This window comes from Sus scrofa, chromosome 13 (genome assembly GCF_000003025.6).
Source record: "Sus scrofa isolate TJ Tabasco breed Duroc chromosome 13, Sscrofa11.1, whole genome shotgun sequence".
Lineage (NCBI taxonomy): Eukaryota > Metazoa > Chordata > Mammalia > Artiodactyla > Suidae > Sus > Sus scrofa.
In genome coordinates, this window is record NC_010455.5 from 26,048,460 (window position 1) to 26,073,505 (window position 25,046).

At 53.1% G+C, this 25,046-nt stretch overlaps 1 protein-coding gene across 8 annotated transcripts in view; it reads left to right on the plus strand.

Annotated features, from left to right (window-relative positions):
- Window positions 1-24,709, plus strand: part of VIPR1 (vasoactive intestinal peptide receptor 1) — a 36,559-nt gene extending 11,850 nt beyond the window's left edge. For 2 of the 8 annotated variants that reach the window (NM_214036.1, XM_013981508.2), the window contains 12 exon segments: window positions 751-859; window positions 6,698-6,805; window positions 13,010-13,116; window positions 14,459-14,562; window positions 14,985-15,117; window positions 17,464-17,617; window positions 18,150-18,210; window positions 18,416-18,482; window positions 19,088-19,179; window positions 22,234-22,363; window positions 22,591-22,632; window positions 23,306-24,709. In NM_214036.1, the coding sequence (NP_999201.1) occupies window positions 751-859; window positions 6,698-6,805; window positions 13,010-13,116; window positions 14,459-14,562; window positions 14,985-15,117; window positions 17,464-17,617; window positions 18,150-18,210; window positions 18,416-18,482; window positions 19,088-19,179; window positions 22,234-22,363; window positions 22,591-22,632; window positions 23,306-23,497 (1,299 nt within the window). In that variant the 3' untranslated portion in view covers window positions 23,498-24,709. 8 annotated transcript variants of the gene reach the window in all.

The following is a 25,046-nucleotide window of genomic DNA, read 5'->3' on the forward strand; positions in this document are numbered from 1 at the left end:
GGAGAAGCTTAAGCTCTCCCATCCCTTCTCCCCACCTCCCAGAGAGAGGAGGCCTGGTAGGATCGAAAACCTTCCGAAAGGAGTCCTCTCTTACTTCCTGAGCCCTTCCCCTGCCCTCACTAGATCTGATACAGCTTGAAATAGTTAGATGCTAAGGAGGCAGAGAAGCTTTGGTCAACGAGACCCAGCATCACCTTCCCAGCCTGGTGACCCAGGGGGCTGAGCACAGGCTCCTTGAATGGGGATAGAGGCTGGGAGATGCAGCCAGACTCCTGGATTCCTCCCAGGAGTTGGACCAGAAGGCAGGGTCCAACTCCTGATAATAAGGTAGCACCAGCCAGGCCCCACTCATTCACAGAGACTGAGATAGGGAGCAAGAGCTCCCAACCCAAGCTGGAAAGTCTAGTGGGCCAGCTCTGGGCTCTAAGGAAAGGTCCCCTAACCTCTGTCCAAAATCATGCCACCAACAAAGAGACAATGTTGTTACAGCCACAGTACTATCAGAGCCACCAGGGAGCCATGACAGGGCTCTCAAGGCAGATCCTCTTTGGGGACAATGGACAAGAGTTTAGGGTCAGAGCCAGGTCAAGGTCAGGCTTCAGTCTAAGGTCAAATTCAATCTGAGTTGGAATTGGGGTTCAGGCAGAAATTTGCATCAGTCCATCATTTTCCTGGGGTCTGTGGATGACAGGTAGGCTATGGATGAGGCTGATGCCCACCCCCCCCACACACCCTGTCTCTGTCCCCCAGGGCAGCTGGGCAGTCGGGTTGCAGCAGGAGGAGTGTGACTATCTGCAGATGATCAAGGTACAGCACAAGCAGTGCCTGGAGGAAGCCCAGCTGGAGAATGAAACATCAGGTGAGGCCCCCACAGCTCCCCAAGGAGCCTGCTTTCCCTTGCACATGAGTCCAGGTCCAGGTCATATTCATTCCACATATGTGGGATGGGGATAGCACCAAGGAACTGCTGGGTGGTGAGGAAAAGGTGCTGGGAGGAGCTGGGAGAGCCATATGGAACAAGGAAGAGGCTAGCAGGCCTCTATGCTCCCATCACCCCACCCCAGGTCTGGGGAGCTCCCTGCTATAGGCTGGGGAGAATTATTAAACTGGGGTTCTGAAAAGTGATGGAAGCCAACTCTGCTCTTGGAGATGAGGGTGTCCTACCCTTCTTCTCCAGGAAGAGAGAAGATGACATCCATGGCTTCCAGCCCATCTGGAATGGGAGGCCCTGATGCACAAGGTGGGGGCCTGTGCCACTAAGGACCCCTGGCCCAGCCCAAAGAAGGGCTGGGATAGCTCACTGGTGGGAGCCCCCCCAGGCCAGATTTCTTAGCCTCTGACTTAGTTTGGAGCTGAGATACAGAGAACTGGCCCCAGAAAACCACACTCTGGGATTAAGTCATCATGAGGTGTTAGCATCTCAGAGGAAGAGCAGAAGACATTTGGTGACAGCATGTGACCACCATAGGGCACGTGGAAGCTCAAAGCCATCTTGGCAGCCTAGAGCAAGAAGGAGCCTGCCAGCCTGCACAGGTCTGGAAGACTCACCACAGAATGGGGAAGCTGAAGCCCAGCTCCTTTCAATACTAAGCTCTGCCAGCCAGCACAATGCCCAAAGGTGACACCACATGCATAGGTACCTAGGCACAAACACTGGCCTTGCTATCCTAATCCACCCTTAGCAGGCCACATGAACCATTAATTCATCCTGCTGATTAGACAAGGTCAGACTCAGAGGCTGAGCACATGTGGACCCAAATTCCCAGGAAGTCTGGGACAACTCAGGCCTGGCAGTGTGAAGGGAGGTGCCAGGGATGCCCTCAGGCCAGCTGCAGGGCTATCAGATCAAATGACAGCACTGTGTAATCTTTTTTTTTTTTTTTAACTTTTTAAAAGCTCTAGGGTTTTATTGTTCACACTTAGAATTGATTTTTTTGCTCACTGTGAGATATGGATCCCCATATGTATATCCCATGTTACCAGCATATTTTTTATTGAAGTATAGTTGATTTATAATATTGTGCCAATTTCTGCCATACAGCAAAGTGACTCAGTCATACATATATATATACATTCTTTTTTATATTATTTTCCATCATGATCTATCCCAGGAGATTGGATATAGTTCCCTGTGCAGGACTTTATGGTTCCCTGTGCAGAACCTATAGTTCCCTGTGTAGGACCTTGTTCATCCATTCTAAATGTAATAGTTTTCATCTACTAATCCCAGACTCCCAGTCCATCCCACTCCTTACTTCCTCCCCCTTGGCAACCACAAGTCTGTTCTCCATGTCTGTGAGCCTGTTTCTATCCTGTAGATGGCTTTGTTTTGCCATATTTTAGAGTCCATGTATGAGTGATATCATACGGTATTTGTCTTTTTCTTTTCTCTTTTTTTTTTTTTTTTTTTTTTTTTGTCTTTTCAGCTATTTCTTGGGCCGCTCCCGCAGCATATGGAGGTTCCCAGGCTAGGGGTCGAATCGGAGCTGTAGCCACTGGCCTACGCCAGAGCCACAGCAACGCGGGATCCGAGCCGCGTCTGCAACCTACACCACAGCCCACGGCAACACCGGATCCTTAACCCACTGAGCAAGGGCAGGAACCGAACCCGCAACCCCATGGTTCCTAGTCGGATTCGTTAACCACTGCGCCACGACGGGAACTCCTGTCTTTCTCTTTCTGACTGACTTCACTTAGTATGATAATCTGTAGTTGCATACACGTTGCTGCAAATGGCATTATTTCATTCTTTTTTATGGCTGAGTAGTATTCCATTGTGTATACATATCACATTTAATCCATTCATCTGTCAATGGACATTTAGGTTGTTTCCATGACCTGGCTATGGTGAATAGCAGCACCCTCTAATCTTCACTCCCCTACCCTGTGTGCCCCACACTTGGCTCAGCAGTACTGTGGTAGGAACGGGTAAAAGTATAAGACTTCCTTTGAAAGGTGCCATTTGACTCAGAAGGGCAGATAGAATTTGGAGAAGCAGAGAGGCTGAGAAGTTGGAGGTGCCAAGATAGACTTCCCATGGTGAGCAAGGAGTGGGTATAGGGTTCAAGGCTCATTGAGAGGGAGAAGGATGGGAGAGAGCAGTGGGGTGCCTGTGCCAGCTCTGTGCCTCCCTCCCAAGTCACCTCCCAGAGGCCGAGCTTACAGTTTATGTAGCAGCCTCACTCAGGAGCAGGGAGCATCTTTTCTTCCTGCTCCCCGGTCCAACCCCTGTCTCTGGGGCTGACAGTTGTATACCTCCTCCTGGGTCCCTCCTTTGGGGCCCTGATGCCCAGGCTCTGTGCCTCCCGCACCGTAAGTATGTGTAGCTTCACAGATGGCCTTTGCCTCTCCCAGCTCTAAAGGAGGAACCAACCCCTGTCTCCTGGGGCCCTGAGACTGTGACCTGGGTGGAGGGGTGGCCGGCCCTGCCTGGTGCCTATGTACCCCCGATCCTCCAGGGAAGATGGGCAGCACCAAGCTGCAGACAGGGACTTGGAAGGCCCCAACAGTGGGATCCGGGATCGTGGCAGCCCAGAGAGGCCCTGACTTCAGAATCTAGGCCCCACTGTAGCACCTCCCAGGCCCTGAGGGCAGGCCACCCTCGTGATCCCAGTGAGGTCATTGCTGGCACAGGGTGCCTGTCAGGTGCCAACAACCTAAAGCCAGGCAGTTGGCCTGGGATCCTGAGGAGAGCATGTTTGGGTCTGTGGGTGGTGAGTCTGCCCATGGCCTTGTGAGGGGCTCTGTGCATGTTCATGCATATCCAGCTGTGTGTTCCTGGCTCATGTCTGTCTGGGGCTGCATCTGTGCCTCTGGTGTCTGTAGCTCCAGGTCTGACTCTGAGTTTGTGTGTCAGGAAAATGTGTCTGGGTAAGCTTGGACCTGCGTGGATATGTCTGCCTGGTATGTTGTACCTCTGTGTGTTGGAGTGTGTGTGTGTGTGTGTGTGTGTGTGTGTGTTGGGGGGGGTGTGAATGTCTATGATACGCTCAGTTGTGTCTATAAATGTTGTGTCTGTGAGTTGTGTGTGTCTCTCTGTGCCTGAATTTGCTTGTGTCTGGCCTTTTCATGTCCAAGTACATGTATGTGTGTATATGTTTGCATGTGTGCCTGTGATTCTATATGCCTGGGAGTGCTTGTCAGTATGTTGTCATTCTATGCGCATATGTCTATAAAAAATGACACAGCAGAGGTCCCAACCATGCCTTGCCATCCCTCACCCCAAGCTGGGCTTTCTTTCCTGTTGAGATGGTAGCCCCAGTGGACACACATAGCCATCCTGGGCCCTTTGTCTCTGTGGGCCTGGTGACATGTGTGGTGGGACCTTTGTGGCCTCTCTGGGGGCAGATACACAGAGAATACTCCCAAGCCCAGCTCACAACAATAGGCCCTCCAGGCACCCAGCATTTTCTTGGGTGTCATCCTCTCTCAGCTCCTGACCCTGCTCTCTCCTGTAGGAACCCTCCCTGACCATGTTCTCCCTACTGGCCCCTCTTTTCTGGCTGTCCCCCCTTGCTCAGCACAGTCTATAGCCCAGCCCTGGTGGTACTGAGATTCCTTGAGCCTAGCATGCTCCCACACACACTGAGGGCAGAGCCCAGCCTCCCCACTGTGCCACTTTTGGTGAAGCTGAACTCAGGGCCAGAGACTCAGCTCTGAATCCACTCCTGACCTGGGCTGCTGGAGATCCAGAGAGCCCAAAGCCTGGCAAAGACTCAGACATAATAGCTGGCCTGCAAGACAGGGTGTGTCCAGCATTGTCAAGGCTATACACAATCCAGCCGAGCAAAATTCCCACAGAAAGAGGATAGAGCCCTTCAGACCAAGCAGAGTGCAAGAGGTTTGCTGGAGACAGAGCATGTGAACAGGCTGTCCCCCTCACCAGCAGTGTGATCTGGGGCTAGTTACCTAATTGCTCTGTGCCTCAGTTGCTCATCTGAAAAATGGCAGGTTTAAATGAGTTATTCACGTAAAGAGGGTAGAACAGTCTCCTGCATGTAAAGACTACATACATGTTTTCTGCTGATATTAACAGGGTCTTAAATCACTAGCAGGATTTGACTGGTCTGGAGGACAACTACATGGCCTCCAGAGAGGCTGGCACAGGAATGGAGGAGAGACTGGGAGCCGGAGTGAGGCCACAGAAGACTCAAGATAGGATGGGCAGTAGCAGATGGGGTCCCTGAGGCACAGAGGCTGTGCTCTCTGACCAAGCCTCGGAGATCCAGGTGTTCTCAGCCTTCTGCTGCAGGTGCCACCTGGCTGCCAGAGCCTGGAAAGGTCCCACACCTTGCTGCCAGCCCACTTCAGCACTCAGGCCTGAGGTTCTTCCCCAAGTGGGGATGTCCTTCCACCTCCTCCTCCCAGGCCCCCTGCTTGGGAACTCGTGAACCTTCGGACCTGGGCTGGGCTGGGTTTGGCCCAGCTGGCATTGACTTTGGCTCAGGGGTTGGGTTTCCTGAGTAAATCTATGGGACTGGCAGGGTTGCAAAGAGACAATTAAACCTCCCTTAGGGGAGGGCATCCAGAGGAGGCCTTGTTTCTCAAGGGCACCCATACCCTGAACAGGCAAAACCTTTGCATCTGCCTATTAAAGCAGACCCCTGGGGACCTCACTGTGCATCCTTCACCAGCCAACCCGCCAAGGCTAATAGGTACACAGTGGACAGAACACAGCCCGCCATGCAGGGTTTTCTCCGAATTCACTGCCTGGTCACCACCCCCTGTCACAATTCATAGTTCGACTTGGTTGGGGGCATCTATGTTGTTCTGTGAGTTTTATGAAGACGGCTCATCTTATCATTCCCAACAGCTCCTTTTTATAACAAATATTTTCTAATGTCTCCTTACTATTATAAAATGAAATTTAGGACACACGTTTTTTAACGATGTTCTAGTTGTAGCGTAAAACAAAAATGAAGAGTAAAGAAATGTACAATAAAACACTGTGTACACATTCCAGCATGATCACACCAAAAGATAAGAAAACATAGTCTAAAGGTTGTACCTATAAATATAACTTCTGGGAATGTGAGAGCTTTAAATGTAGATTGATATATATGGGAGTTGATTCACCATCCCAGGTTCACTGGCAGCACTGCTATAGGTAATGTGATTTTCCAAAACATTGAACAGCTCTTAGTATCATTCAGAGCACAGCAAAGCCCAATCTTCTCTCCCTTTACTCCGTGGTTGCATTTATGGAAAACCTGTGTTGTTGAATGCGTACAATGAGTACCTTGTGTTTATGTGTAAAATGAAGTAAGAGTCTAGGCTTTGGTCATTACAAAAACTTTTCACCTATGCAAACACTTAGCAGCTCAGTGGAAAGTCCCAAATGCTACCCAATTCATCGTTGTGCAGGACCGTGCAGGACCATGCGGGGTGGCTGCCTGGCATCCCTATTGCCTGCCCAAATCTCTGCAACAAACAAAACCCTCACCACTGTTCATAGCACCCCCAGGGGGCGTTCTGCCACTCACCGAGGACCATGGGACAGCAGTTATGCCGCCTTCTCCCCACTCCCTATCCAGCCCTGTACAGCCTGGGTGGGACTGTGCCTCCCCTCTCAGACTGGAGGCTTCTCAAGATGAAAGCCTGGAGGAGGAGGAGAGTGGGTGCCTGTGGGTTCAGGCCTCAAGGCTGGAGGCATCTGGTGGCCATGCTGACCCATGTGTCCTATGCCTTCACCCCACAGGCTGCAGCAAGATGTGGGACAACCTCACCTGCTGGCCGGCCACCCCTCGGGGACAGGTGGTTGTCTTAGCTTGCCCTCTCATCTTTAAGCTCTTCTCTCCCACTCAAGGTAAGAGCCCTGAGTTGAAGGGTGGGAGCTGGGTGGCAGGAGTCGGGTCTGCTGGAGTGGGGCTCACCTCTTTTTTTTTTTTTTTTTGTCTTTTTGCTATTTCTTTGGGCCGCTCCTGCGGCATATGGAGGCTCCCAGGCTAGGGGTCAAATCGGAGCTGTAGCCACTGGCCTATGCCAGAGCCACAGCAATGCGGGATCCGAGCCGCGTCTGCAACCTACACCACAGCTCACGGCAACACCGGATCGTTAACCCACTGAGCAAGGGCAGGGACCGAACCCGCAAGCTCATGGTTCCTAGTCGGATTCGTTAACCACTGCGCCACGACGGGAACTCCGGGACTCACCTCTTAAGGAAATGGGAAGGCAAAGTAGGTCTGCAGAGGTGCTGGAGCAATCAGGGGGGGCTTCCTGAAAGAGGCTGCACTGGCACTAGTTCTCTGAAGAACTCATGGGATTTGATTAGCTCTTCACAGAAAGATAAGCATGTGAGAACGGCTCACTAAATATTTGCTCAGCAATTGATAACTGATTGACTGACAGATACTTGATTAAATTACGGCTCCCATGTTCCCATTGTTTGAGGCTGGTTATGATTCCATCTTTCACTGCCTGGAAGCAGTGATCTTTCAGACTCTGCAAAACCAGCCTTGCTTACACACCTTCTCATGTTCTGCTTAAGTGAATGTTCACATATAAGACAGAAAAGAAAAGGAAGTGGGCTGCCTTGCTGCTGCATAATTAAAGAGGCTTAGGGTACATAGTCAGCCATCCTTTCATTCAGTGAATGTTCATTCAGCACCTACTAGTTTGACCAGTATGGGGCTAGACAAAACACAGAGGAGTAAAATGCTGTCTGTCCATAGGGAACTAACATTCTAGTTGGAGAGACAAACACACGTATTAGAAATGGTAAGTGGTACTCAGAGGGAGAAGAGGTTAAAGCAAAGGCCAGAATCATGGCGGCCTCCCTGAGGAGGTGATACTTCAGCTGAGGTCTGAGGACCTGGGCTGGGAAAGAGCCTCAAAGATGCTGGAGGTGGAACCGCTGAGAGGATCAAAAGCCCACGGGATGAGCCCTGAGGAAACTCAGAGGCCAGTGTGGCTGGAGTGGAGAGTCAGGGGAGGGAGAAGAGGAAAGAGGCCAGCGGGCAGAGGCCAGACCACGCAGCTCCTACAGATGGGACTTGCGCTTTTCCCAAGTTCACGGAGAAGCCACTGTGGGGGTTTAGCGGGTGACAGACACAGTCCAGTTCAGGCTTTTAACTTTATCATTGATGGTTTCTGGGAGAAGAAATGATTCTCAGAGTACAAAGGGGAAGACACTGCCCCAAGGCAGATGAGAGATGATGATGGTTTGGACTCGGGTGGAGAGCAGGGCAGGGGAGGGTGGGAGGAGGGGTATGTGAAGGGGAGGGAGGAGTCAAGTGTGCCCCCACTCAGGTCTAGGTTTGATGAGCTGGGGAGGACAGAGGGAGGAGCAGGGCTGGGATGGAAAAGGTTGATGATGGACAGGACCTAGGTAAGGATTCAGAGGATGAGCAGAAAGTCTCTCGCTCCAGGTTGCCTTTCCCTCTCTGGACCTGTTTCTCTCTTTGTAAAGCGGGGATGGGAAGTAGACCAAATGGCCCCATTGGGACAGGCCAGTTTTGCTCCCCAGTGCTCAGTGCTGCAGCCTCAGCAGTGAAGGGGAGATCTGGACACCTTCCCTGAGGATGCCCTTCCTAAGGGAGCAGCCACGGGTGTGGAGTATTACAGGCCAGCGCCCACCTAGCCCAGCCCTCTTCCAGGGGGACCCCATGCCTGGGTAGCTCCTCCAGCAGCCCTCACTCCCATCAGCAGAGCTTGGCAACCATTCTTTCCTCAGATCCCTGGAAGCGCCTGCTAATTGCATTCCACTCTGACACTATGCTAATTGCATTCCTCCGGAGGCTCTTCCTTCTGTCCCTGATGGAATTGTAAAGGCAGCTCCTTCACTTGAGAACCTGGACTGCAGCCCACCATCTGGCTAACTCTGAGGCTGCCAGCCTCAGTGGAGCCCACACTGAGCCTTTGGGCACATGAAAGAATGGCGGCCCTTCCTCAGGTGGAGTCACCCTCTCACCAGAACCCATCTGGTGACCAGCTGAATATGAAGTAAACTTTGGCCCCTGGACCACGAGCCAGATGCCCCTGTGCAGCAAACAACCTGCACCGCTGTATTTGGCAGCCTTAGCCTCTGAAAATGACGGCAGGAAATAGGAGACTGGGTTGGAGGCTGAATGTGTAAAGGAAAGGGGGTGTGTTTTCCTGGGCAACTAAATGAAAAAGGTGTGAGCAACTGACCCTAAATTCCAAAGAGAAAAGTTCACAAGTAAGGGAAGTGTGGGGTAGGGATGACAGCAACCCTAACGCCTGCCCCTTTGGGTAATAAGAATGGGGAAGGAGTGTCTTCCCTGGAAGGGTTTGAAGGGACCTGGTTCTACAGGGAAAGTTGAAGAAACCTTGTAGATGATAAAGATAGTAGGGAGTTAAAAATAAGTCATTTGCCCAGGCCGGGTAAAGAACCTGGGAAGAAGGGTTGGCCAGGCAAAGATTGCTCACCAAGGCACCAAAATGTTTATGGAGGCTTAGGCCTTTTATTTGCAGTCTGCATGCCTTTCATCTGTGTTGTTTTTGCCTTTAAATATTTGAGGAGACTTTTTTTTTTTTTTTTTAAGAGTAAGAGATAGGGTAGCTATTTTGATGAGGAAACACCACAGTGTATATCGCCTGTGTCTATGGGGTCTGTAGGAGACTCCCTGCCTTGTGAGGCCATAGATAAGGCAGTCTTGTCAACCTAAGATGACTGTCCTGGCTGGCTGGGACAGGGTGCCATTGACAGCATTTTAGCAAGAGCCGCCATGGTCAGGCCTAGATTTTAGAACAATCCCTCTGGCTCTCTCGTGATAGCAGGGTGAAGGGGGTAAGAAAGCAGGGCAACCCATCGGAAGGCTCCTACCTAATTCAGGGAGATGAGGTGGTGCTGGTGCTGAGGAAAGAGAGGCTGGGACAGGCCTGGTGACAGATGGGAAGAAAGTGGGGGGAGTGGGGAGGAGATGATTCCTGATTTCTACTTCTAATCACTGAGTGGGGTTTTCACCTGGAGAACCAAGGGAGGTGAGGGGGCAGGAAGGCCGTGACTTCTTTTAGAGACATGGTGAGAGGAAGGAGACTGGGAGAATGGGGGGTGTCCTTCCCGGGACAGGGTTAGAGTCCCTTGCCCCTCTGTGTCTCTTTTACATACACAAGGTCTGTCAGTTCACAGGCCCAGAAGAGGGGGGAAAGAGACTCTTGGCTGCTTCTTGGGGTCCCTTGGTGTCTTCCACTGAGATCTCCTCCAGAGCAGATTCCTTTGAGGCCTGGGCCACAGTCCCAGGCCCTTCAAAGAGGCTGTCCAGCCCTGAAGATGACCTATTCCCCACTGCTGTCCCCTGCCATCCAGGTAGTGCCAGCTCTGGGGAACAGGGCGCCCCTTCAGACACTGTTGGGGACCTGGAAAGATGTGGAGTTGAGCTGACCTAGGTCTGCATCCAAGGCCTGCTTCTTCCTTGCTATGTGACCATAAGCAAGTCACCCAACCTCTCTCAGCCTTGATACTCTCATCCTCTTTTTTTTTTTTTTTTTTTTTTTTGCCTTTTTAGGGCCGAACCTGCAGCATATGGAAGTTCCCAGGCTAAGGGTCTAATTGGAGCTGCAGCTGCAGAGCTACACCACAGCCACCACAACTCGGGATCAGGGCCCCATCTGTAACCTGCATCACAGCTTGAGGCAACACTGGGTCCTTAACCCACTGAGCGAGACCAGGGGTTGAACCCACATCCTCATGTATACTAGTCAGGTTCTTAACCCACTGAGTCACAACAGGAACTCCAACTCTCCCATCTTTTAATGGGACTAATGATGACTCCTGATCACTAACCTTAACACATTAATGTTTGCTTTCTGCTGCCCCCACAGAAGGCATGTGAAGCAGTGTGTAGACACTGATGAGTCACCCAAGCTCACTAGCCTAATGAAAGATGACACCAGGTGCCTGCTAGGTCATGGGCGTGGCCTCATTAAGCCCTGGGCCCTCTGGTGAGTGGAGAGCCCAAAGCCTGAGGCCTTAGTGTCCTTGCTTCAAGCCTGGCTGATTTGGCCTTGTTCCTGTTTCCTACTTACCTTTGCCTCAACAATTAGCTCCTAGCAGGGGGCATGGCCTCAGAGCCCCCAGTGAGCTCCTAAGACCTGGGGCCAAAGTGGACCAGCAGTTTGCTGAGGGGCTAGTTGAAGCCTCTAGCTTGGCTTACCCAGAGCTGCAGTGGGGGAAAGATGAGGGGCTGAGAAGTGGCAGCAACAGGACTTTTCTTGCGCCCTGGGAGCTTCCTGCAGCAGTATGATTGGGAGGCCTGTACAGAAAAAGGGACACCAAGGTAGAAAGGCCCCGCCCAGTGTCCCTTCCCCAGCAGAGTCGTTCCTGCCACTCCTGAGACCTCATAGTGGAAAGAGATCCAGCTAGATGCTCCTTCCTGGTGATCCCCCCACTCCCACCTGTCCCTCAGTTCCTCATCCATAAAGTAGGGTGACAAGAACCTCTTTCAAATGGTGCAGGAGGATTTACAGAAGTAGTGACTGGGGAATTTGCCTGGGATGTTCCAAGCACCTGGCAAAGCTGGAAATATTAAACATGCATGCACAGTGACCCTCCCTGAGCTCAGGACAGCTTGATGCTTCCTACAGCCCTGCACCTGCACACCTGAAATGAGTTCTCCATCACCTCAGTGCAGGTGAGGGCCAAGGTTATCTGGAAAGACTCTAGAGACCACACTTGCTCTGCCTGTCCTCTCTATGTATCCTTGGGCAAGTGACCAGCCTCTTGGAGCCTTACTTCTCATCTGTAACATGGTATTACCTTCCTCACTGGCTGCTCCAGGGGCTTCAACAAAATAATGTGCCTGAAGTGTTCTGTACAGCTGTACATGTAGAAAGTTCTCAAAGTGAGCATTGTGACCATGGTGGTGATGCTGGTGGTGCTGATGGTGTTGGTGCAGGGGGGGGAAAGGAGCTAGAGGGCAAGGATGTCAGGACCCATCTCTCTCAGCTCTTCCTCATCACTTCGCCTTATCTTTCCTACTTTTCTCTCCCTCCTCCTTACCTCCTCCTCCTAGCTCTTCTCTCTCCCTCTCCTTTCCTCCCCCTCCTTCCTCTTCTCCTTCCTCCTTCTCCCTCCCTCCCCCACAACAAGCCTGGCCAGCCAGCTCTCTCCTGGACTCAATGTCTCTGTAATGAGTCCTGGGATGGGGGGGGGCTCTTTCTATTTTCTATTCAACCCCTCCTCTCCCTGGAGTGTGGGGAGCCTTAGGGGTACCCCTCATCTCACATGCTCGCTTAGTGGTTCTGTGTTTTAGCTTCAGAACTGGGCCTCCAGGGACAGTGGAGAGTGCCGCTGGCCTGGAGCCCCAGCCTCAATGGTTCAGCCCAGAGATCCTGTACCCCTTTGCTGCTTGATTCTTCTCATGCTTGACTTTGCCTTAGCAGGTGCTCCTGCCAGGAACTCCTGCTTCCCCATCTGTAAGGACTTCACATCTGTGACCTTATCTAACCCCCACCCATCTCCTGCCTCACCTTTGGTCCCTCTCCAGCAGCACATCTGAACCCCCGCCCCCAACCCCCAGTGTGGGGGGAAACCCAGGCCCGTAGGTCCAGGCAGACCAACCCAGGAGGACTGGGCAGGCCTGGGCCCCTCACCCCAGCCAGAGGCTGCTGTCTGTGCCCACAGGAATAAGAAGCCATCTGCCCCGCCAGGTCCATGGCCCTGCAATGTGGGTTAGCATTCAACTCATGCCAGGGGTCAGGAACCATTCTGTGCCAAGGATCCAGGCTACCTGTGACAAGGATCAGAGTTTAAATTGCACCTGGGGTCAGGTTTAGACATGACAAGGGGCAGCACTGAGCCCAGAAATGTCTGCTGGGACTGCTATCTGTGGTGGAGGATCCCCTGATAGCCCTGGAGAGGCTTCTCCCTGCCCCGGGCTACCCCATGGTGCCCTGGGCATCTAGGTCAGAACGGCAGGAGCCTAATGCCATGGGGGCGGGGTGGGAAGGAATAGCGCTGAGCACAGACAGCCAGGCCCCATGCCTGCTACACCATCCTGTCCACTCTGAGCCTCATCCTCTCTCCTCTCCACCCCTGCCCTCCACCCAGGCCTCAACGTGAGCCGCAACTGCACAGACGAGGGCTGGACGCCCCTGGAGCCTGGCCCCTACCCCATTGCCTGTGGCATGGATGACAAGGCATCGGGTTTGGACGAGGTGGGCTTTGGTGCACCCCACAAACACCCCAGAGTGCCCTGGCTTGCTAGCTCCTCCCACTCTCTCCCACCAAGGGGCATAGTTGCCTTCTGTGTGGGAGTCAGGATGCCAGGGGTCTGCCTTCCCCAAATCTCCTTCCTCTCCAGGCCCCCATTCCCAAAGGCTCACCCCCTGGCTCCCCTGACAGGGCGCAGGAGGGGGCTTCCAGAATGACTCACAGCAGCAAACACGAAGCAGCACCCTCAGGTCAGCCCACCCCACTCCTTCATGGGAGCCTTGCTCCAGCCCTGGAGATGGGAGGGCAGAGAGAGCCCATGGAGAGGGGAAACTGAGGTGCGGATCCTGGAAGGAACCAGCCTCAGACACCCATCAGCCAGTCAGGGATAGGACCATTGTCCTCAGCCCCAGGTCAGGGATCCGCCCTGGAGCAGGTGAAGCAGGGGTGGTCTCTGTAAGGATGTGGGGCCAGAAGCCAGGGAGGGATATTAATGGGGAGGCTAGAGTGTAATTGGAGTCCTGAGCTAGGGTCCGTCTCTGCTTTGGTGGGTGCAGGCAGTCTGTCTGTCTGAGATGACATCTGTCCCATCCCTGACACCCTTTGCAGACAGGGCTTTCACTCCTGCCAAGAGGCCAGCAATTTCCTCAGAGGCCTTCCACGCCCACCCTCAGGCAGGATCTAAATCCCTTAAATCCCTTTTCACCCCCAGCCTCTATTCTGGAAGAGTGCAAGGGATAGGAAGGACGGGGGTGGGGAGGGGGGGCTGCCCAGTGACTGTGGCTCTGCGTGTATCCATGGGAGGGGCCAGCAGGGAGCCCTTGGCATCTAGGTCCTGCCTCCCCAGAAAGGCCAGATCGTCCTCCTCCCGCTAACCCCAGCCCCTGAGTGTCGCAATTAGGGAATTACCCTTCCCCCTCGGTGTCTTTACTGCTCTCCATTCCTCACCACCCGGCAAGGGGGTCTTGTGTAGGGACAAGAGGGACAAGCATTCTTGTCCCCAAGGATGGCCCAGAAGGGCTGTTGGACGTGTGACTGAAGAATGAATGGGTGGACCAAATGGAACATGTGACATTTCCCTCCTGAAGGAGCAGACAGAAGGGTTGAGTTCAACCTCCACCCCACCCTGGGAAGCTGTACTGTCTCAACTGTGGATACCAGGGGTCAGGAGTCTGGGGATGAGAGGGGGCCACTCAGCTTCTCTTGGGAGCCCTGGGCCTCAGGCTTCTCATCTGCCAAGGCAGGGAAGGGAGGCAGGATATATAGGGCACCCCGCTCCTGCCAATACCCCCTAGGTGAGCCCCCCCAATGCTCCACCCAAGATAATCACCCACCTCCCTCTAGCAGCAGCAGACAGTGTTCTACAATTCTGTGAAGACCGGCTACACCATCGGCTACAGCTTGTCCCTCGCCGCCCTCCTGGTCGCCACCGCCATCTTGAGCCTGTTCAGGTGAGGTCCAGCCCCAGCAACAGGCCTCAAAGCAGACCAGCCAGGTCACTCCTCACCCAGGTGTGCTCTGCCCTCCTCCACTGACAGCCTGCAGCACATGGCCCTGCCCCAGCCCCCCCTGCAAGGCCAGCCTCCCCTAGAGACAGCAGGCTGCTCAGCATTCACCTATCTCAGCCTTGTCCCTCACAGGATGGCCCTGCACCTGGGAACAGGGCACCAGAGGCTGGGGCCTGTGCCCTGGGAGGAAGCATCTGTGGGCCAGGCTGCACACATGGGTGGGGTACCTGGGGACAGGGTTCCCCTTCAGGACAGGGCCTGAACTCAGAGGCTACAAGCTCCGCCGCCCCACTGATGAGCACTGGACCATGTTGGTTGGGTGGGGGTCTGATCTTCGGCCTCCCAGATCTGGCCGCCTCCCACAGGAAGCTCCACTGCACTCGGAACTACATCCACATGCACCTCTTCATATCCTTCATCCTGAGGGCCACCGCCGTCTTCATCAAAGACTTGGCCCTCTTCGACAGCGAGGAATCAGACCACTGCTCCAAGGGCTCGGTGAGGACCCGCCCAGGCCCACCTCCCTCTTCTGTCCCTCCTCTGAATCCCCTCTTCTCCCTTTCTTCCCCCTCGTCCTTCCTCCTGTCTCCCCCTTCCTCTCTCTCCCTCTCTCTCCAAAGATAGCCAACCCCTCTCCAACCTTGCCTTCTAGCTCCTTGCATCCTCCTTCCCTCCCAGCACCAGGAGATGGTGTTCGGCCATCTGGGGAGTTCACAGACCTGCTCCACAAGACCTCTTCTCAGTGGGAAATGGGTCTTCATGCCAAAGCCCACAGCCCTCATCCCTGCCTCTGTTGCTAACTTCCCATGTGACCTTGGGGAACTCCCTGGCTCAGTTTCCCCATTTGTGCAAGGACATCCAAGCCTTCTTCCAACTCTCCCCTCTGCCATTTGCATACCCAGGGCTCTGCTCACCCTGCCACCCTTCTTACTCTCGCCCCACGCCCGTTGCCATCTGGAGCTACTCCAAACCCACACAGCCCTCCTCTCCTATTCTTCCTCTGCCATCAGTCACCTCTGAACCTTCCTAGGGAAGGGAGTTTAAGTAAGCACTTAAGGAATTCAGTGCCCATCACTAACAGGGCCATTTCCAGGTGAATCTGAGCTCAAGCACACCCCCCCCACACCCCCTGGAGCTGAGACCAGTCCTGCTCCCACCCACCCCTTGTAGTCAGTGACGCATTGTCTCATAAGTGGCCTCAGAGGCAGTGTATTATTTCAGGGGTCAGCAGTGCCTTCTCCCTGAAGAGTGAAATTGAAAGTGAATCTCTGCAGAGATTGATGATGGAATCTTAGGCATCTCAACAAGGAGGAGGGAACATTCAGTGGAACCACCCTGGCCATTCCCAGAGCTCCTCAGAGGATCCTGCTCAGGAGCTGGGCTCAGACCTGTGCAGTGTGAGCCTTGGAGCCTGGGGAACAGCCTCCAGCCTCCAGCATGCTTGTTGAGGATAATTGTGGAGGCGGGCTTCCCAATTCACTAGCAGCTCTGCAGAGCTTTTCTAAGGCAAGGAGAAGCACAGATAATTGTCCAGTTAAAGAGCAGAGTTATTCTTGCTGTAAAGCAGATGGGGGAGAGTTGGGGAAATAGCATGTAATGGGAGGGACTGAAGTAAGACCTGAGCAAGGACTTTGCAACCTTTGAGAGAGGAGGACATCTGAGGATGTCTCAAAGCGAAGGGCACAGGAAGGGAGGGTGGGAACCTGTATTCTGGGTAGAGGGAGGAGTAAAAGCAGAGGGCTTCCTGGAGGAGGGTGGCCTTAACCTCTGGCTCACAGGTTCTGGTCTTGATCTGAAATGGGAGACTAATTCTGGGAGAGGACAGAGGGCCCAGAAGATCTTCTAATCATGCCATGTGGGCCACCCAGAGCCCCTGATTGCCCTACTCAGGTATTCCCCTGAATCGGTATTGTCCTCACCTGCCTGGGGCACTTATTCTTCCATCACTTCCTCTGGCCCCCAGGAAGAATAATCATCCCTCCCCTTGCCTCTTTTTTCTCGCTTCTACTTTCCTCTCCTCTTCCCTCTTTTCCTTCTCTATCTCTCCCCAAAAATTCCACCTAAGCCCTGCTCCACAATCCACAGCCCTTCTTCCTACTCATTTCAGGGACTCTTGCAAATACAAGCAAGACTTCTTCCTCATGCCTCTCCCAGCAACCTTCCATCATAATTGGAATCAGATAAATGAATAATGAGGGTGATAAATGAATGGGTTGGGAGATGGGTGGATGAGTAAATAGTGTGTATATGACTAAGAGTATAGATGGATAAAGAAAAATTAGATAGATGATGGGTAGAGGGTGTGGGTGGGTAGACTGATGAGTAGATGGATACACAGATTGATGGACAAGTGGATACATGGATGGCTGGATAGATGGCTAAGTGTCTGAGTTGACAGTGGATGTCTGGTAGGTGGACAGTAGATGAATGGAGAGAAAAATAGGTGAGTATGTGGATGGATTGATAGATGAAAGCTGATGGGTGCAGAGAGATAATAATGGAGAGACGCATGGCTGGTAGATGGGTAAATAGGTGAGTTGGCAGTGGTTGTCTAATGGGTGGATAGGTGGATGTCTGGATTGGTAGGTGGGTGGATAGACATATAGACTGGAAGATGAATAGATGATAATTGATGGATGGATAATTTGAATTGCAAGCTTATTCTAAAGCCTCAGATGATCTAAAATTAGAGATAATGAGAAAGCCACTGAGTACATTTTAAGGTGATAATACAAAAATAACGAGATTAAACAGTCTGTATTGCAAATCTGTCACCCCAGAGATGTGATCAGGCAGGGACCCCTACAGCTCCAGTGAGCCCCCTGTCTCCTGCTCCCTTTGCAGGTGGGCTGTAAGGCAGCCGTGGTTTTATTCCAGTACTGTGTCATGGCCAACTTCTTCTGGCTGCTGGTGGAGGGCCTCTACCTGCACACCCTACTTGCCGTGTCCTTCTTCTCTGAGCGGAAGTACTTCTGGGGGTACATATTCGTCGGCTGGGGTATGGTACCAGGGAGGGCTACCAGGCTGGGGACAAGGGGGCAAAGCTGGGGAGCTCATTAGGGGAGGGGTTGCCACCTCAGCCTGCAGCCTTAGGTCTTGCTGGGATGTAGGTCTTGCCTTCAAGTTTCTCAGCCAGTGGTTGATAAAAGTCCCCCAATTGTCTGTTCCCAGAGCAGGTGCCCTCTGGCTACAGCTGCACCTCAGGCTGACCTGGGGGCCCAACAGGTCCTCTGAATGTCCTTCCATTTCCCCTTTAGCCCTTCAGATACCCAGGGCTACTGCTAGTCTATACAATGCCTCTGCCCAGATTAGAAAAAGACCTTTAGGTGAACACAGTCCCTCTGGCATATAGCTGTATCCCCTCAGTGGAGCCTCTTTGCCCAGTGAACAACCTGAGTACGTATATGCCACTAGAGGTGGCCATGGTGGAAGCCCACCTTTTCTCCTTGCCTTTCCCTGGTTCTTCCTTCCCAATATCTCCCTCTGCCTCCCATGCCCTCTCCTCTTTCTCTCCCCTTTGGCCCCGACAGGGGTACCCAGCACCTTCATCATGGTGTGGACCATCGTCAGAATCCATTTTGAGGATTATGGGTAAGCTGTCACCCTGCCCCCTCCTCCTGGCTGACATCACTTGGGGGAGGACTCCTGGTGGGGTGAGGGGGACCTGGGAGTAATAGACTCTGGGCCAGCGGTCCCTGAAGGGTTTGGGGGCAGAGCCGGGGACAGCAGGAGGACTGCTGACTCTCTCTGGCTGAGGACAACCTCTCTCATTTCCCCCCCACCGCACCCTATCCAGATGCTGGGACACCATCCACTCCTCACTGTGGTGGATCATAAAGGCCCCCATCCTCGCCTCCATCCTGGTAAGGTGTCCTCCCACCATGTAGGGATGGGGAAACTGAGGCCCAGAGTGGGTAGACAACAGGTCTTCCAAGGTCCCACAGAAAACTTGTGTCTAGGTCGAAACTGAACCCTAGGCTTCCCAATCCCTAACGCAGGATTGTCCCCATCCCTTTCTCCACTAGATCTTCCTCTAGAGTAGAGAAAGCGGATTGGGAGGCCCAGTCCTTGGGGATGTGAAGAACAGTTCCTGGATAACTTTCCCAAAGGGGGAAGAGCTAGGGGGTGGTAAGATGGAAGGGTAGGAATTCCCATTGTGGCTCAGTGGAAACGAATCTGACTAGCATCCATGAGGACATGGGTTCAATCCCTGGCCTTGCTCAGTGGGTTAAGGATCCGGGGTTGCCATGAGCTGTGGTATATAGGTCGCAGACAAGGCTCGGATCCTCCATTGCTGTGGCTTTAGTGTGGGCCGGCAGCTACAGCTCCAATTCAACCCCTAGCCTGGGAATCTCTGTATGCTGCAAGTGCGACCCTAAAAAGACACAAATAAATTTTAAAAAGATGGAAGGGTAGCCAGGCCCTGCATTCCCTCTCTGACCAACCGACCTTGGCCCCCACCCACCAGGTGAACTTCATCCTATTCATTCGCATCATCGGAATCTTGGTTCAGAAACTGCGACCCCCAGATGTCGGGAAGAGTGACAACAGCCCATACTCGTGAGTATGAGTCCAGGGTCCTGGCCTCCCTAGTGTCCCCAGTCCCACTCCTCAGAATTATCCCACATCCCCTGAAGGCTCCCTCCAGAATCACCAAAAAGCTGCCTTGCTCTTGCCCACCTCTGCCCGCATGACCTGGCTTAGTCCGTGCATATCCCCTGCCCAGCCTCACCCTCACCAGGCCCGTGAGCCCCAGGTCTGCTTCTCCTGCATGATTTCCCTACCAGGTGATCTGGCCCACTGTGTATCTACTGCCAATCAGGGAGCTTAAGAAAACAGTAGATAACCCATGTCCGTTCACACCATGTTCAAAGTCCCTGGCATGTGCCTGGCACAGAAAGGGGGCACAGGGAGTTCCCTTCGTGGCTCAGTGGTTAACGAACCTGACTAGTATCCATGACGAAGTGGGTTCCATCCCTGGCCTTGGTCAGTGGGTTAAGGATCCAGCGTTCCTGTGAGCTGAGGTGTAGGTTGCAGACATGGCTGGGATCTGGCATTGCTGTGGCTATGGTGTAGGCCAGCAGCTACATTCCACTCAACCCCTAGCCTGGGAACCTCCAAATGCCATGAATGCAGCCCTAAAAAGACAAAAAAAAAAAAAAAGAAAAAAGGGGGCATAATATATGCACAGCAGATGAATGCCCCCGGGGGGCTCCCAGTCAACCAAGGAGACAGCCATATTCAGGACTCAGCACTCCCCAGCAGTAATAACGGCATCCACAGTTTCTACGCCAGGCGTGTGCTTGGGGTTTCCAGGCATCCTCCCATTTCATATGTACAGTCTCCTCTAAATTGTCCCCATTTCACAGATGAGGAAACTGACAAGAATTCCCTCCTCCTCTAGGGTTTGGGAACACATTGCTTCGGCAGGGGGAGGGCACAGTGTCTGTGGGACGTGGTCATACCCTTGCTTAGAAAGTGTGAGGGCTGTTTCTGAGCTTGGGAGGACTGGAGAACAGGCAGGCTTTCCTGAGAACAAGGCTTAAAGACAGCACCACAGAAACATGAAGGGGGCGGCTGCAGGAAGGTGAGTAGACACAGATGGGAATGGGAGATTGATTACCAGGGCTGCATAAACAAGACAAACCTGGGGCATCCCATAAGGGCCTTCCAGTCCTGGGATTCTAGAATGTTCTCCTTGGCCTGGCTTCTCTTGCAGGAATATGTGCTGTGGTTCTAAGATTCCTGGCTAGAATGTCACGAGCTGCTGGATTTAGGATTCTATTCTGGAATCCTGTGATTCTCTCTGATGAGACTAAGACTCACGTTCCTGGTGTGACAGCACTCCCTCCTGTGGAGTGTGGAGGTGGAGCTTCTCTTCCAGTTTGAGAAGGGAAGGCCCCTCAGGGGTCTGTGGTCTGCCAAGGGGTAGCACAGCAGGCCTGTGCCCTCTCTTCCTCCACTTTGCCTGTGGGGCTTGTTTTCCCCAACACACAACTGCTCCCAGGGGCTTAAATCTGAGGCAAAGAAAACTGGTCATTGCCAGGTTCACGTGGGTGAGGTGGAAACTGAACAGCTGTCGGCAGGCAGAAGGGGTGGGGGGAGTAGGAGATGGAGCTCCCCTCAGAGGGGCTGTCAGCTCCCACTCTCCACCTCCCCAAAGCCTTCAATTTAAAGAAAGCCTCCATCTGTCAGCCTCAGGCGCGTGGGCTAAGTTTGCGGCCAAGGAGAGCTGGGCAGTGCTTGGATATTGGTGTGGCTGGGAACGAGGTCCAGGAAGGAGTGGGAGGATCAAGGCCAGCTTCTCTGCCCCCAGTTTGCTGTGGGTCCTCAGGCCCAGGCTTAGGCTTCCCGGGACTGACTGCCAAGGCAGGAAAGAGAGAGGCAGAGACACACCCCACCCCTCAGATCTCCAGCCAGGGAATCGTGGGGTCACACTGCCTGAGTCAGCTGTCAGCTCAAGTGGCTGGGAAGCCTAAACCAGAATGAGCCCTGCTCCATGGGAGAGGGGCAAGTCATTGAGAGTGACTCTGGACCCTGTCAAGCACACAAGGCTAGTGAAGGAGGAGCTGGTCCTTCAGAGAATGCTGGAGGTGTGTGTATTGGTGTCGAGAGTGAAGGGTAGGAGTGCCATCCCAGAAGAGGCGGCGATTTCTGAGGAAGTGGACACAGCAGAGAAGGCAAAGACAGGGCAGTACTGGTTGACCTTGAGTCATTCTTGGTTACTAGGCACAAACTTGAGCACCCACCATCCTCCCAAGTGGCCTTGGGCATGTGTAGTTAGCAACCTAATTACAAAGACTTCTTTCCCAAATGCCCTCATTCCCGGTAGCCAATTGGTCTCGCATGATGCCCTGCACTTTATAGCACCCAAAGCACTTCCAAGTTTACAGCAGGCCCCACTCTGTTACGTGCTGAGCATACACTTGCTCCATGGTACAAACTGGGGAAATTGAGACTAGGGGAGGGGAAACAGGATCACTTGTTGCTCAAGAACATATCCCCATTGGCAGTCACAGAGCTTGAAATACCACTCCTGTGCATTGTCCTTGGGGTTTAGCACTGGCCCTCCTTTATACACTCTCCGCTAGAATGCGAAAATAGGGGGGTGTCTCTCTCGCATGCTTCTGTCCAGGCAAGGAAGACTGTGGGGCAAGAGACAATGCAGGTACTGCAGATATGGAACAGAAAGAGATATGGACATAGTATTACAAGAACCAACAGTCCGGAGTTCTCGTCATGGCTAACAAATCCGACCAGGAACCATGAGGTTGCGGGTTTGATCCCTGGCCTTGCTCAGTGGGTTAAGGATCTGGCATTGCCGTGAACTATGGTGTAGGTTGCAGGCGCAGCTTAGGTCGTGAGATGCTGTGCCTGTGGTGTAGGCTGGTGGCTACAGCTCCGATTAGACCCCTAGCCTGGGAACCTCCATATGTTGTGGGTGCGGCCCTAGAAAAGGCAAAAAGACACACACACACACACACACACACACACACACACACACACACAAAACAGTCCATCCTCATATCCTTGTCCTTGTTTCCATCTTCTGTGTCCTGTGTGTCCTCACGTGTAGACGCCTATACCCAGTGCCTGCCCCTCCCCTGTCCCCAGGAGACTAGCCAAGTCCACTCTTCTGCTGATCCCCCTATTTGGAGTGCACTACATCATGTTTGCCTTCTTCCCTGACAATTTTAAGGCCGAAGTGAAAATGGTCTTTGAGCTCATCGTGGGATCTTTCCAGGTATGAACTATCGACTTGAGGCTGCATTCTTCTCTGGGCTTTAAGGAAATTCGCCTGGCGCCTTGGCCTCTTACCACTAGATTCTAGTCTTTTCTTTGTAATAAGCATTTATTAAGCACCTACTGTGTGTTTAGCCTTTTGCTTCACCAGAGGAACATGGGGGTGGGGCAGGGCTGGGGGCTCCCAAGTTCTGCCTGCCTTACCTCTCCTGCTCCCTTCCTCTCCAGGGTTTTGTGGTGGCCATCCTCTACTGCTTCCTCAATGGTGAGGTAAGCCCCTCCCAGACTTTAGGAGCAGAGAAACAGAACTCTGATAGCCCACGGGTCCAGAAATACTGATGGGATATGTACAGAGCAAGGAAAGGTCAAACCTTGCTACTTCGAGGTTGTGGTCTTTGTGTAAAATGCTGATTTCAGAGCCCACCCCAGGCCTGCTGACTTTGAATCTGCTTTTTAAGAAGACCTCAGGGGATTCATGCACACATCAGAGTTTGAGATGTACTGTGTTAGGTGGCTGTGTGCAGAGGGAGTGAGAATGGGTGGAGGCAGTGAAGAAAGTTGAGTCACTCTGGGGCTCTGGTTACAAAACACAGCAATCTACTTGGATGAGCTTAAGAGAGCTGGAGGGCAGGGATCAGAAGATGGGGATACACCCACCCCCCACCCCACCCCCCACCCCCAGGAAGTATCCCTCTCCCTCTCTGGACTGAATTCTCTGATCCTCTCTGGCTCTCACCTCTCCTCACTCCAGTTCCTTGACTGGACCTGGCTCCTAAGAGGTCCCAACTCTGCACCACCCAAGGTAGCCTCTGATCTCTCAAGTTAGATCTGATCTCCCCACAAGGATGTGACTAGCTAGTTCCACACCCTAAATGGAGTACAGCCCAATCAGCAGGGCTGAAGGCTTCCTAGTGGCGGGCTTGACCACCCTCCCTTCTCCCAGGTGCAGGCAGAGCTGCGGCGGAAGTGGCGGCGCTGGCACCAGCAGGGCGTCTTGGGCTGGGACTCCAAATACCAGCACCCGTCAGGAGGCAGCAACGGGGCCACGTGCAGCACGCAGGTCTCCATGCTGACCCGTGTCAGCCCCAGTGCGCGCCGCTCCTCCAGCTTCCAGGCCGAAGTCTCCCTGGTCTGACCGCTGGGTGCTTAGAGGCCCAGGGCGGCCCCTCCTGCCTGCGCCCACCTACCCTCCATGGCACCAGGGGCAGAGGCTTGCTGGGTGAGGTCAGACCCAGTCCTGGGCTCAGAGGCTGCCTGGGCCCCCAGGTCACTGTCCAGAATTTTCTGGAGAACGCTGCCCTTGCACCTGCCTCGGGAGACAAGAGTGCTTAGACTGGGGAGTGCTGAGAGCTCTCACCTGGAAGTTGTGGGGCGGAGCTATCATCAGACTCCGCCCCCAAGCGTTCTACCAATCAAGGGCAAGATATTTGCATACGCCCAAGACTCCAGTCCCTGGTAACTCTCAAGAGGACGGCAACTGCCTATACCGAGACAATGCATATGGGAACATGCATCATCTGAAGGAACAAAGGTCTTACACCGAAAGGTCACCTGCCACCACCACCTCAATAGTGCCTGAAGTTCTCCCATTGAAGTGGAGTGGTCCCAGGATAGCTGGGACAATTTGAAGAGACTGCCACCAGCCCTACCCATCCCTATGGGCTGTGGGGACTGCCCTTGGCTACCTACCTGTGTGCCAGCTGTTAGACTCAGGCTCAGAGATGTGCACTTAGTGGGTCCCTTAATCCTCATATCAACCCAGCAAGGCAAGAACTTCTGTCCCTGTTTCACAGTGAGCCTTATAGAGAACAGATTCTTCACCTTATCACACAGACAGGATTTGAACTCAGATCTTGCTGATGGTAAAGTGAAAACACATTTTTTTTTAAATTTTATGGCCACACCTGCAGCACATGGAAGTTCCTGGGCCAGGGATTGAATCCAAGCCACAGCTGTGGCAATGCCAGATACTTTAACCCACATTTCCCCAGTTACCCGAGCTGCTGCAGTTTCTTAACCCACTGTGCCACAGCGGGAACTCTGAAAACACATACCCTTAACTGCTGCCATCTATGTATTGTAACAAGCTGGATCTCTTGGTTATTTGTATTGCCACTGATATTGTTATTACCACCATCTCTGCAACCCCATCCTCACCCCACCCTCTGGAGTGTGGCTAAGGTGTCCTCAGGGCCATGTACCATCTGGACAAGAGCCTGGTGGTTGTCACATCCTGGGTCTGCTGTGCACTCCTGAGGCCACACAGCTTCCTACCCATGCCATAGCCAGAAGATCCCTTGGGGTTGCAAACAGGCTGGTGCAATAATAAATGCTGGGTTGGATTGGCTTGGTTTTCCTGGTGGTTGATGTTCCCTTGTGGGCAAGGTGGGTACCAGCTTCCAACTTGTGGCCATCTCCCCCCATTCCAAGGAGAGCTGGTCCAAAACATCACTGAAGCCAGGCATCACCACCCCTCTGGCTTCCATGTGAGGAACACATGGTTCTAATGGCCTTCAACTCACACCTTGTTGAGCAGTACTCTCTCTCCTCTGAGTGTGGTGAAGTTATACCCTGGCTTCATAGTGTTCTCCCAACCCCTATATCCAACCAAAAGGAGAAATTCTATTCTTGGCTCAATACAAAACAGCTGACAGAGCTGCCCTTGGTCCCAGAAATGGTTCTGT